The sequence below is a fragment of the Cebus imitator genome, unplaced genomic scaffold, assembly GCF_001604975.1.
Source record: "Cebus imitator isolate Cc_AM_T3 unplaced genomic scaffold, Cebus_imitator-1.0 Scaffold913, whole genome shotgun sequence".
Taxonomy (NCBI): Eukaryota; Metazoa; Chordata; class Mammalia; order Primates; family Cebidae; genus Cebus; species Cebus imitator.
Window position 1 is genome coordinate 29,207 of NW_016108228.1, and position 11,933 is coordinate 41,139.

Consider the following 11,933-nt stretch of genomic DNA (forward strand, 5'->3'; position numbering starts at 1 on the left):
CTTACTGCAACTTCCACCTCCTGGGTTCAAGTGATTCTCCTGCCTCAGCCTCCTGAGTAGCTGGGATTATCACACACACTATCACACCTAGCTAATACATGTATTTTAATAGAGACAGGGTTTCACCATGTTGGCCAGGCTGGTCTCGAACTCTTGATCTACCCATCTCGGCCTCCCAAAGTGCTGGGATTACAGGCATGAGTCACCATGCCCAGCTTGCAATGATGCTTTTTTCTAGCTTGACCAAAATGTTGTCATGTTATCATCTGGGCTTTCTGCATGAGGACAAAGACCTTGTCTGTTAGAACAGGAGTCCCCAACCCCCAGCTCACAGACTGGTAGCAGTCTGCAGCCTCTCAGGAACTGGACCATACAGCAGGAGGTGAGAGGAGGACAGGCAAGCATTGTGCCACCTGTGTTTATAACCACTCCCCATCACATGTGTCACCACTTGAACTCTGCCTCCTGTCAGATCAGCAGCAGCATTAGATTCCCATAGAAGCATGAACCCTATTGTGAACTGCGTATGCGAGGGATCTGGGCTGTTTGCTCCTTATGAGAATCTAATGTCTGATGATCTGTCACTGTCTCCCATCACCCCCAAATGGGACTGTCTAGTTGCAGGAAGACAATCTGAAATCATTATTTCTTTATATATTACAGTGTAATAATAATAAATGTACAATAAACAAAATGTGTTTGAATCATCCCAAATCCATGTACCCCACCTCAGGCCATAGAAAAACTGTCTTCCAGTCTACGGCCATACCACCCTGAACGCGCCCGATCTCATCTGATCTCGGAAGCTAAGCAGGGTCGGGCCTGGTTAGTACTTGGATGGAAAAAACTGTCTTCCAGAAAAGCAGTCCCTGGTGTCAAAAAGCTTGGGACCACGGTGTTAGCATGTTCCCAACAGCGCCTTTAGGTATTCAGCTCAACCATCAGCAACTCTAACTTTCACAGAGACTGGAGGGAGGCTGAAATTTTAAATCAATAATGGCAAGGTTGGTTTCTTTGGCAACCAGCCCCACTGAGGCTGTCCAGGTGCCCCCAGCCATCAGTCATCTCATTAGCACACCAAGGCACATCATTTCATACATTTCAAAGGCTTAGCGCTCTGCCTCAGGGCACTGGGGCAGAGACCACACACAAATTCTTATTATGTTCCAGTAACCCACAGAATGGAAGAAAAACTGCACAGTAGATTCTTCATAAGTGTCTGTTATCCAGAATGTATAAATAACGTTTACAATTCAACAACAAAGACAATCCAATCTAAAAACTAATGAAGCACTTTAATACACACTTCACCATCAAGTACTTGCGAGATGCTTAGCATCATTAGTCATAATTCAAACTAGAAAGAGACACGCCTTAACTCACACTAGAATAGTCATACTAAAAACAAACAAGTGAAACTCGAACTATTAAACACTGCTGTGACAATATGAAATGGTGCAGCATATGTGTCAAATAGTTTGGAGTTTCTTCAAATGGTTACAAATAGATTTACTGTATGACAGTGATTCCATTCCTAGGTATGTACCCCAAAGGCCTGAAAAACAGCGTTCAAACAAAAACCTGTATGCTCTTTAAATGTGTAAAGATCATAAATATGCAGGAAAGTCTTGGGAACAGTGCTAGGAAAACTGGATCAGAAGGAAAAAACACATTATACTCCCAGGTGGGGCAGGAGGTAAAAGTGAAATGAGTTTGTGAACTGAATTATCACCTAGGAACCATGCTGATTTCCTGATCTAGGGGTTCTGTGGTGGTAACCTGGGAGAGTGTCCGTGATTTGGGTAAAATATGCCGGAGTACTTTGTGGGAAGCTGCAAATCTGCTACAGCAATAACTGCTGGGGACTCTAAGAGAAGAAACAGGTTACATTTTGCACTGCTACTTGAAGCTTCCTAGAAGTATGACATTATGAAAAAGTAAATTGCTTTTTAAAACAACCATATCAATACTATGCCAGAAAAGCAGAGACATCACCAAAATCCACTATAGAGGCTACGCTTCATCCAAAGCTGTGAATGCTTATAAAAGCCTCAATGTCAACAGACTCTACTTAGTAGATATTATTATACTTATTAGTATTAGAGACTACTGGGTGGATATATTAGTGTTATAGCACGGTGTGGATATTAGTGTTAGGGCATGGTGTACAAATTATATTGGTATTGGAGATCAGTGCAGATATTACATTAGCATCAGGGCACCGTGTGGATAGTATTACATTAGTATTAGAAGCAACGGTGTGGATATCAGATTAGCGTTAGAGTATGGTGTGGATATTATATTGGTGTTAGGGCACGGTGTGATTATTATAGTAGAGGTCACTGTGAGAACATATCTTAGCAGCCACTGTGTCTGGGACATTGAAAATGACATCAGGGTGTAGTCATAAGGATGGGATTTGGGGATTTCATTTTTCTAGATGAATTTCTTCCTTTGCTGAGTACTCTAAAGACTCTCTTCTCTGCACTCAGGGCCGTGGAAAGGAAGCTGTTTACTCACCAATGAACAACACCTAGTTGACACGACCCTCCTGCTGCCCTGAGAAAGTCGAATCTCCTGGCTGCTTCTGGCACCTCAGAGGAAAGTTGGTGAGGAGTGGGTTCACGCGCCCTCTGGTGGCGCCAGAGCTCAGCACAGACGCTCTTGTTCAGTTTCTCGGCAGACATTCACCCCCGCCTGCCTGTCCTGACCTACAAAATTCGATATTGAGTTTATTCAGTGTAATAATTTTGGAAATTCAAACCAAAATGAAGCCCACTGTAGCCATATCCTTACCAAAATGGTGATGGAAGACTTTGGAAGCCGTGTGGAATGAAATGAATATACACACAAAATAAGAAAAACAAAAACCTACTCAAAATAGTCCAGAGACTGTAATTTGAAATGCAAAACTATAAAAAATCTAAAAGAAACTCTATGTGACGATGAGTTTGGTGTTGAGTTTTAACACACAACATTAAACGCCAATTCATGAAAATATTGATAACAGGCTTTATAAACTAAGTATTCTACTGTGAAAAACTGTATTCAGAGAACAAAAAGACAAGACAGACGTGAGAAGGTATTTACAAAATACATACGTGATTTTCAAACTGGGTCAACATCTGAACAGATATTCAACCACAGCAAATATGCCGATAGTAGGCTGGGCACGGTGGACGCCCATCTCTACTAAAAATACAAAAATTACCCAGGCGTGGTGGCGCATGCCTGTAATCCCAGCTACTCAGGAGGCTGAGGCAGGAGAATTGCCTGAATCTGGAGAGCAGAGGTTGCAGTGAGCTGAGGTTGTGCCACTGCACTTCAGACTGGGCAAGAAGAGCGGAACCCTATCTCAAAACAAAGAAAGAACAACAACAAAACAGGCTAACAAAATGCTGCGGCAGGGTATGACTTGAGAAGTCATTTCTGAGACAGGGGATGGGACCTGGGAGCTATCCAGCTCCTGAAAATATGCGGCAGGAGACAGAAGAGCTAAAATTCTCTACACAGCAGGACAATGTGCCTCTCGCTGTTGTGGAGACTGGGGGTGGACAATCAGGCTTGGGGCTAAGAAGCCTCTGGGAAAAGGCCCAGACCACACTGCTGAGCCAGCCCAGGGGCTCACACGCCCCCAAATCCCCACCCCCCATGCTGTCCAGAATGCCACACGCCACACCACTGCCGGGTCAGGTTGAGGAAACGCTGCCTTCTCGCATCGCATTCTAGCAACTAACATAAAAAATGTAAATAATGTTAACGAAATTAGGATTTTATGTTGTTTCAATTCAAACAGAAATTCAGTTGAGAAATAAATAGCCAGGTGTGGTGGCTCACACCTGTAATCCCAGCGCTTTGGGAGGCTGAGGGGGTGGATCACCTGAGGTCAGGACTTCGAGGCTAGCATGGCGAACATGGTGAAATGGCATCTCTACTAAAAATACAAAAATTAGCTGGGCGTGGTGGAGGGTGCCTGTAATCCCGGTTACTTGGGAGGCTGAGGCAGGAGAATCACTTGAACCCAGGAGGCGGATGTTATAGTGAGCCAAGATCACACCACCGCACTCTAGGCTGAGCAACAGGTCAACACTCTTCAAAAAGGAAAAAAAAAAAAGAAAAAGAAGAAATATTGTCTCACTAAAAGTAAAGGTAATGACATTTTGAACTTAAGAAAATTTTCTCAGGCACAGTTTTCCTTTTTCGGCTTAAAATTTTTCAAAATGCAGTCCAGAGAGTGGCATAATGATACCCACATACACAAAACAGATTTAACAGTTACTAACATGTTGCCACTTGTGCTTCATGTTTTTACATTATGAAATATTGTAATTTGCAGATCTCACAAAATTTCACTTCTAAATACTTCAGTATGCACCTATAAAAAAAAGTAAGCATGAAAGTGGGGTGTGGTGGTGGGCGCTGTGGTCCCAGCTACTCAGGAGGCTGAGGCAGGAGCATCGCTTGAGCCTGGGAGGTCGAGGCTGCAGTGAGCAGTAACTGCACCACTGCACTCCAGCCTGGGCAACAGAATGAGACTCTGTGTCTAAAAAACAAAGTATGTATGGTTGCCTACAAAACCAGAAAAACATATGGTAGCTGACACGAGTGGCGCAATCTCAGCTCGCTACAACCTCTGCCTCCTGGGTTTGAGTGATTCTCCTGCCTCAGCCTCCCAAATAGCTGGGATTACAGGCGTCCACCACCATGCCAGGTTAAGCTTTGCATTTTTAGTAGAGACGGGATTTCATCATGTTGGCCAGGATGGTCTCAATCTCCTGACCTTGTGATCCAACCGCCTCGGCCTCCCAATGTGCTGGAATTACAGGCGTGAGTCACTGTGCCTGGCCAGGAGGAGGTCTTTAAAAACCAATTAACCTCAGAAGGTGGGAGAAATGCCGGGCCACGAGGACACAGCCATGGGAAATGATATTTACATGGCTAAGAATCTGAGTTTCCTGTGAGAAACAACAGAAAAAAAAATATCCTACTTGTACAACGAGAGAAAATACTGTTTTTTTCCATGAAACCATAAGGGTGTGGGAACTGTAAACCCAAAATTACACATGAGGGCTTCCCCAGAGCTCGGTGTGGGTGGAGAAATGTGTCCTAACTGCTGCCTTGCCTGCCATCTTGGTACTGGGAACCCGTGAGAATTTCCTAGCCTGACACCCTGCGTCCAGCTTTTCTCAACAGATGCAGAGCAGTGCGTGTGTAGCCCAGCTGGGCAGCACCCAAAGGGCGAGACAGGCCACAGGCTCCCAAAGCTGGGCCCTCCTGGCTCCTGAGGACCCTCTGGGGATGGCGCTGGTCAGTATAGCCCTTTCTTTCTCTGCTCTCACAGCCGTGGGGTGCACATGCTCTTTCTGAAGCACTGAGACTCCCCCAGCCGAGGCCAGCAGCCAGACTGAGCCATGTCCTCTCCCTCACTCCAAGCTTCCTCCGCTCCTCAGTCTTCACTGCTGATCCCAACAAGGCCACCTGCCCCCAGCAGACCACACTGGAGTCCTGTGCACTGCAGCTGCTCCCACAGACTCGCGCTTAACCCTCACTGTGGTCCTGGCTTTCAAGGCCATTGCACCTGGGAGGAGACGGAGATGTCGGCTGCTGTCAGGGCACCTGGGTCATTCTCATTTGCTCCTGATGCAGTGACTCTGCCTGTGGGATCTGGCTGGGAACCTCTCTCCCACCCACTGCCAGAGACTCACATTCTGAGCCCAGACACAGCCTCCTTAGTCCTCCAGCGTCACTGCCTTCTGGGACACCCTAGGATACCTGGGAGGCTTCGGTGTGACTTTCCGGGCCAGGATCCCGTCTGACACCTGCAGGGAGGCAAGTCCCTGATGTTCAGCTGGAGTTCCGCAGGGTCTGCGTCACCTTCCTTCCCATCCGCCAAGGGCAGGTCTCCATTCCAGCCCCTTGGGTGGGGCTCCAGGCTGCACTTTTGCCCCCAGGGCTACACCACCCTTCCCATAGGCTAAGTCCTGATAGGAACACCCTGCAGGGTGAGGGAATAAGAGAGGTTCCAGGTGCAAACAAAACATCAGCAGACACTAAAGTTACCACCTGTACAAAAAACCAAATGTACCCTTTACCCTCCTGCTGAAAAAGTAAGCTCTGTGTGTTCTGCCACACTTCAGGGAAACCAGCCCCTGAATGACCCATTTCAGAAGCATGGCCCCCAGGTGCACGGGGTGGACATGAGCAGAGGGGAGGGGTGTGCTGACCCATCAGACCCTGGACCCCAGCGCCGTGCAGGGAGAAACACAAGTGTTGGGCTTGGCTGCTGCCCTCCACTGTCACAGCGGGTAAGTCAGCCTGAGGCCTGAGCTCCGCGGGGCCCTCTGACGGGAGGAACACCGTCACAGAACGGCCTCAAGGAACAGAGGCACTGAGACCACTCGTCAAACCAATGCTCTATTTTACTAAAAACCACATGTACATTACATTTTACAAAACAGTCCCTTCCTTAACCCCATAAAAGAATGGGGATATTGGGGAGCTATGGGAACAGGTCCCCCTCCAAATGCTCAGGGCTACTTAGGCCTCCCCAGACCCCTGATCCTGTGCAGGGCAGGGGCAGCAGAGCCTGCTCACTGCTCCCGTCAGCCCAGGGTTCCTAGAGCCCATCCGGAGCCCTCAGTGCCTGCCCAGGGCCAGAGGGACCACCTGGGGGGCCGGCCTCAGCTGGACTCACAGCCACTCCCTGCCTGGGCGGCATCCAGCCTTAGGAGGAGGAGTGCGGGTACCCAGAGTGGTTGTGGTCATCCTCACCCAGGGTCACTGTCAGTGACAGGCTGGGCTTCCTTTCCAGCCCCTCCCCCTTCAGGCAGTGCTGTGGGGGTCGGGCTTTGAAGAAGTCTGAGACGTAGCAGACCTGGCAGAGTGGAGGAAGGCGAGACTGGGCAGGGGCTGGGCAGGCACCAGGGACTTGGGCAAGGGCAGGAAGGGGAGGAACAGGGTCCCAGGTGGGCAAATAGAGGAAGACTGCCTGTGGGGGGAAGAGAGCCCTCTTGGTGGACCACCAGTGGAGAGCACTGGGGGCTGACAGGCCCAGGGAAGGACTGCGGTGTGCAGGCAGGAGACCCAGGGAAGAACTGGGGGAAGAAGGTGTCCAGGGAAGGACTGGGTTTGGGGAGAGGGGTCCCAGGGGATAAACGGGGGGAAGGGAGGGGCCCCCAGAAAGGATTGGGGTTGAGGGAAGGGGTCCCGGGGAGGAATGGGGGAAGGAGGGGTTCTACGAATGGACTGGGGTTGGGGAAAAGGGTCCCAGGGGAGAAATGGGGAGAAGGGAGGGGTCCAGGGAAGAACTGGGGTTGGGGGAAGGGGTCCCAGGGGAGGATGTGGGTGGGGGAAGCATCCTGGGATGGACTGGGGTTGGGGGATCCCAGAGGAGAAATGAGGAGAAAACGGGGTCCCAGGGAAGGATGGGGGTTGGGGAGAAGGGGTCTCAGAGGAGAATTGGGGGTAAGAGGGGTCCCAGGTATGGACTAGGGTTTGGGGAAGGGGTCCCATGGAGGGATGTGTGGAAGGAGGCATTTAGAAAGGACTGGGGCTGGGGGAAGAGGTCCCAGGGGAGAAATGGAGAGAAGGGAGGAGTCCAGGGAAGAACCGGGATTGGGGGAAGAAATCCCAGGGAAGGATCTGGGGGTGAAGGAGGGGTCCAGGGAAGAACTGGAGTTTGGGGTATGGGTCCCAGGGGAGAAACCGGGAGAAGGACGGGTCCCAGGGAAGGACCAGGGTTGGAGGAAGGGGTTACAGGGGAGGACTCCGTGGGGCAAGAGTGTGCAGGGAAGGACCAGGGTTGGGCAGGGAGTGGTCTCTGGACAGCACAGGGGGTGAGTCAGGGTCAGAAGCTCACAGTGAGGCCAGCCACAAGCGCCCCCTGCAGGGGACCAGCAAGGACATCACTCCAGTGATCAGACACGCGGGTGTAGCCCACATAGAGGGCAAAGGCCACCAGGAAGAACTGGACCGTGGGCCGCAGCAGCTGCGTCCACTTCCAGCAGAGCCGCGCCTGCATGTAGTGCTGGGACGGGAGAGGGTGCCTCAGCCTGTGCCCTGCCAGGCACTCCCACGCCCACTGCACAGATGGCAGCTCCGAGGCCGAGGGCATAAAACCGGCCAGCCCAGGGCCTCCTGTTTTTTTTTTTACAAACAAGTCAGTGAGCGCCTCCATCACCACGGTGACCTACCCATTTTACAGCTGGAAAAACCGAGGTCCGGGGAAGGGAGTGACTTGACGGGCGAGCCCCAGAAAAACGGACTCACCGCCAGGAACCCCACGCAGTACATCCCAAAGGAGGCGTGTCCCGAGTAGAAAGACAACCTGGGGAAGGAGAGGCAGCAGGTTGGCTGATAAATAGATAAACAAAATGTGGTGTGTCTCTACCACGGAATATTATTCATCCATAGAAGAAATCAAATACTGACACATGCTATGACATGAAAGAACTCTGTACACATTGTGCTAAAGTGAAAAAANCCCAGGGTCACTGTCAGTGACAGGCTGGGCTTCCTTTCCAGCTCCTCCTCCTTCGGGCAGTGCTGTGGGGGTCGGGCTTTGAAGAACTCTGAGATGTAGCGGACCTGGCAGAGTAGAGGAAGGTGAGACTGGGCAGGGGCTGGGCAGGCACCAGGGACATGGGCAAGGGCAGGAGGGGGAGGAACAGGGTACCAGGTGGGCAATGAGAGAAAGAGTGCCTGTGAGGGGAAGAGAGCCCTCTTAGTGGATGACCAGTGGAGAGCACTGGGGCTCTGACAGGCCCAGGGAAGGGCTGTGGTGTGTAGGCAGGAGACCCAGGGAAGGAACTGGGGGAAGAAGGTGTCCAGGGAAGGACTAGGTTTGGGGAGAGGGGTCCCAGGGGAGAAATGGGGGGAAGGGAGGGGCCCCCAGAAAGGATTGGGGTTGAGGGAAGGGGTCCCGGGAAGGAATGGGGGAAGGAGGGGTTCCATGAATGGACTGGGGTTGGAGAAAAGGGTCCCAGGGGAGAAATGGGGAGAAGGGAGGGGTCCAGGGAAGAACTGGGGTTGGGGGAATGGGTCCCAGGGGAGGATGTGGGGGTGGGGAAGGGTCCTGGGATGGACTGGGGTTGGGGGATCCCAGAATAGAAATGAGGGGAAAAAGGGGTCCCAGGGAAGGATGGGGGTTGGGGAGAAGCAGTCTCAGAGGAGAATTGGGGATAAGAGGGGTCCCAGGTATGGACTAGGGTTTGGGGAAAGGGTCCCAGGGAAGAATGTGGGGAAGGAGGCATTTAGAAAGGACTGGGGTTGGGGGAAGGGGTCCCAGGGGAGAAATGGAGAGAAGGGAGGAGTCCGGGGAAGAACTGGGATTAGGGGAAGGAATCCCAGGGAAGGATCTGGGGGTGAAGGAGGGGTTCAGGGAAGAACTGGAGTTTGGGGTACGGGTCCCAGGGGAGAAACCGGGGAAAGGAGGGGTCCCAGGGAAGGTGTCACAGGGGAGGACTCCATGGGGCAAGAGTGCAGGGAAGGACCAGGGTTGGGCAGGGAGTGGCCTCTGGACAGCACAGGGGGTGAGTCAGGGTCAGAAGCTCACAGTGAGGCCAGCCACAAGCGCCCCCTGCAGGAGACCAGCAAGGACGTCACTCCAGTGATCAGACACGCCGGTGTAGCCCACATAGAGGGCGCAGGCCACCAGGAAGAACTGGACCGTGGGCCACAGCAGCTGCGTCCACTTCCAGCAGAGCCGCGCCTGCATGTAGCGCTGGGACGGGAGAGGGCGCCTCAGCCTGTGTCCTGCCAGGCACTCCCACGCCCACTGCACAGATGGCAGCTCCAAGGCCGAGGGCATAAAACCGGTCAGCCCAGGGCCTCCTGTTTTTTTTACAAACAAGTCAGTGAGCGCCTCCATCACCACCACGACCCACCCATTTTACAGCTGGAAAAGCCGAGGTTCAGGTAAGGGAGTGACTTGACGGGCAAGCCCCGGAAAAACGGACTCACCGCCAGGAACACCACGCAGCACATCCCAAAGGAGGCGTGTCCCAAGTAGAAAGACAACCTGGGGAAGGAGAGGCAGCAGGTTGGCTGATAAATAGATAAACAAAATGTGGTGTGTCTCTACCGCAGAATATTATTCATCCATAGAAGAAATCAAATACTGACACATGCTATGACATGAAAGAACTCTGTAAACATTGTACTAAAGTGAAAAAAATAAGCCAGCCACAAAAGATCACACATTACACAATCCTGTTTATATAAGAGGTCCAGATTAGGCAACTCTATAGTGACAGAATATAGATCAGTGGTTGCCTATGGGAGCATAAGGTTATAGGGGGAGTGGAAGCTAGTTGTAAAGAAATGTGGATTTCTGTATATGGTAATAAAAGCTTCTAAAATTGATTGGGGTAATAGGTGCACAGCTCCATGAATATTCTAAAAGCCACCAAATTGCATACTTTAACAAATAAATTGTATGGTATGTGAAATGCATTTCAATAAAGGTGTTATTTAAAAATACATATATATATATATATATATTGGTGGCCAGGCATAGGTGGCTCATACCTGCCTATAATCCCAGCACTTTGGGAGGCAGAGGCAGGAGAAACCCTTGATTCTAGTAGTTCAAGACCATCCTAGGCAACAAAGCATGACCCCATCTCTACAACAATAGATAAAAAATTTACCTCTGTGTGATGGTGTATGTCTGTAGTCCTAGCTACTTAAGAGGCTGAGATGGGAGTACTGCTTGCGCCCAGAAGAATGAAGCTACAGCAAGCCATATCACACCACTGCAATGCAGCCTGAGTGACAGAGCAAGTCCCTGTCTCTGAAAAGAAAAGGAAAGAAATGCAAGTTTTTAAAACTGATTTGCGAGAGTAACCAAGTTTGAGGAGAAACAGAGGAAAAAAGAGCACTGAATGGTGAGGGTAGTAGCTGGTTTGCCTCAGTTTATAGCTAATTAATTGGCTTCTGAAAAATTTCTTACTAAAATGCCAGCTCTGGGGGTCAGTCATGCAGTCAAATGATAAATCCTAAATCCTTTACGAATGCTCATCATCTTTCTTTACATGCCTTCTAGTGAAAAATTCTTAAGCGCCTAAATATCAAGTGGTCTGAGATGATAGCAGCTGTTTATTAAAGAAATAACATCTCAGCCAGGTGAAGTGGCTCATGCCTGTAATCCCAGCACTTTGGGAGTCCAAGGCGGGCAAATCACCAGAGGGCAGGAGTTTGAGACCAGCCTAGACAACATGGCAAAACCTCATCTCTACTAAAAATACAAAAATTAGCTGGGTTTGATGGTGCATGCCTGTAATCCCAGCTATTTGGGAGGTGGAAGTAGTGAATCTCTTGAACTCGGGACGTGGGGCTTGCAGTGAGCCAGCATAGCACCACTGCACTCCAGCCTAGGCAACAAGAGTGAAACTCCATCTCAGAAAAAAGAAAAAACAAAAGAAATAACATCTCAATTTGTTTGTTTGTTTTTCAGATGGAGCCTTGCTCCATCACCCAGGCTGGAGTGCAGTGGTGTGATTTTGACTCATTGCAACCTCCACCTCCCAGGTTCAAGTGATTCTTCTGCCTCAGCCTCCTGAGTAGCTGGAATTACAGGCACGTGCCACCATGCCCAGCTAATTTTTTATTTTAGGTAGAGACGGGGTTTTGCCATGTTGGTCAGGAGGATGTGGATCTCTTGACTTCATGATCCACCCTCCTCAGCCTCCCAAAGTGCTGGAATTATAAGCATGAGATTTTAATTACAAGCACTGCACCCAGCATTTAACATCTCGATTTTTGAAAACCATGAGTCAAATATTATTTTCCTTTTTTCATTTTACAGGTGTGCAACCTAAAGGATAGAGAGCTCAAAGAATTTTCCTAAGTGGCAGAATGCAGATTTAAATTCTATCACTTTGGCCTCAGAGTTTGTGCTTTATTTTATTATGATAATTTTTTTTTTTTTTTTT

The 11,933-nt window shown here is 49.9% G+C and overlaps 1 protein-coding gene across 1 annotated transcript; it reads right to left on the minus strand.

The window, feature by feature from the left end:
* Positions 1 to 6,724: 6,724 nt before the first annotated feature.
* Positions 6,725 to 9,715, minus strand: LOC108298192 (phospholipid phosphatase 2-like). Its single transcript, XM_037735689.1, has 5 exons — positions 9,554 to 9,715; positions 8,504 to 8,586; positions 8,269 to 8,326; positions 7,859 to 8,026; positions 6,725 to 6,874 (listed from the first exon to the last, which is right to left on the minus strand). The coding sequence occupies exons 1-5, from the start codon at positions 9,713 to 9,715 to the stop codon at positions 6,725 to 6,727; spliced, it is 621 nt and encodes a 206-aa protein (XP_037591617.1).
* Between the last annotated feature and the right edge of the window lie 2,218 nt (positions 9,716 to 11,933).

Bases quoted from the DNA above. Each gene is read 5' to 3' on its own strand.
- LOC108298192 (XM_037735689.1), bottom strand. From the start codon at position 9,715: ATGCAGGCGCGGCTCTGCTGGAAGTGGACGCAGCTGCTGTGGCCCACG. The intron at 8,027-8,268 runs GTGAGTCCGTTT...CTCCCGTCCCAG, and splicing joins ACTGCGTGGGGTTCCTGGCG to CACTACATGCAGGCGCGGCT. The intron at 6,875-7,858 runs GTGAGCTTCTGA...CCACTCTGCCAG, and splicing joins CGCTTGTGGCTGGCCTCACT to GTCTGCTACGTCTCAGACTT.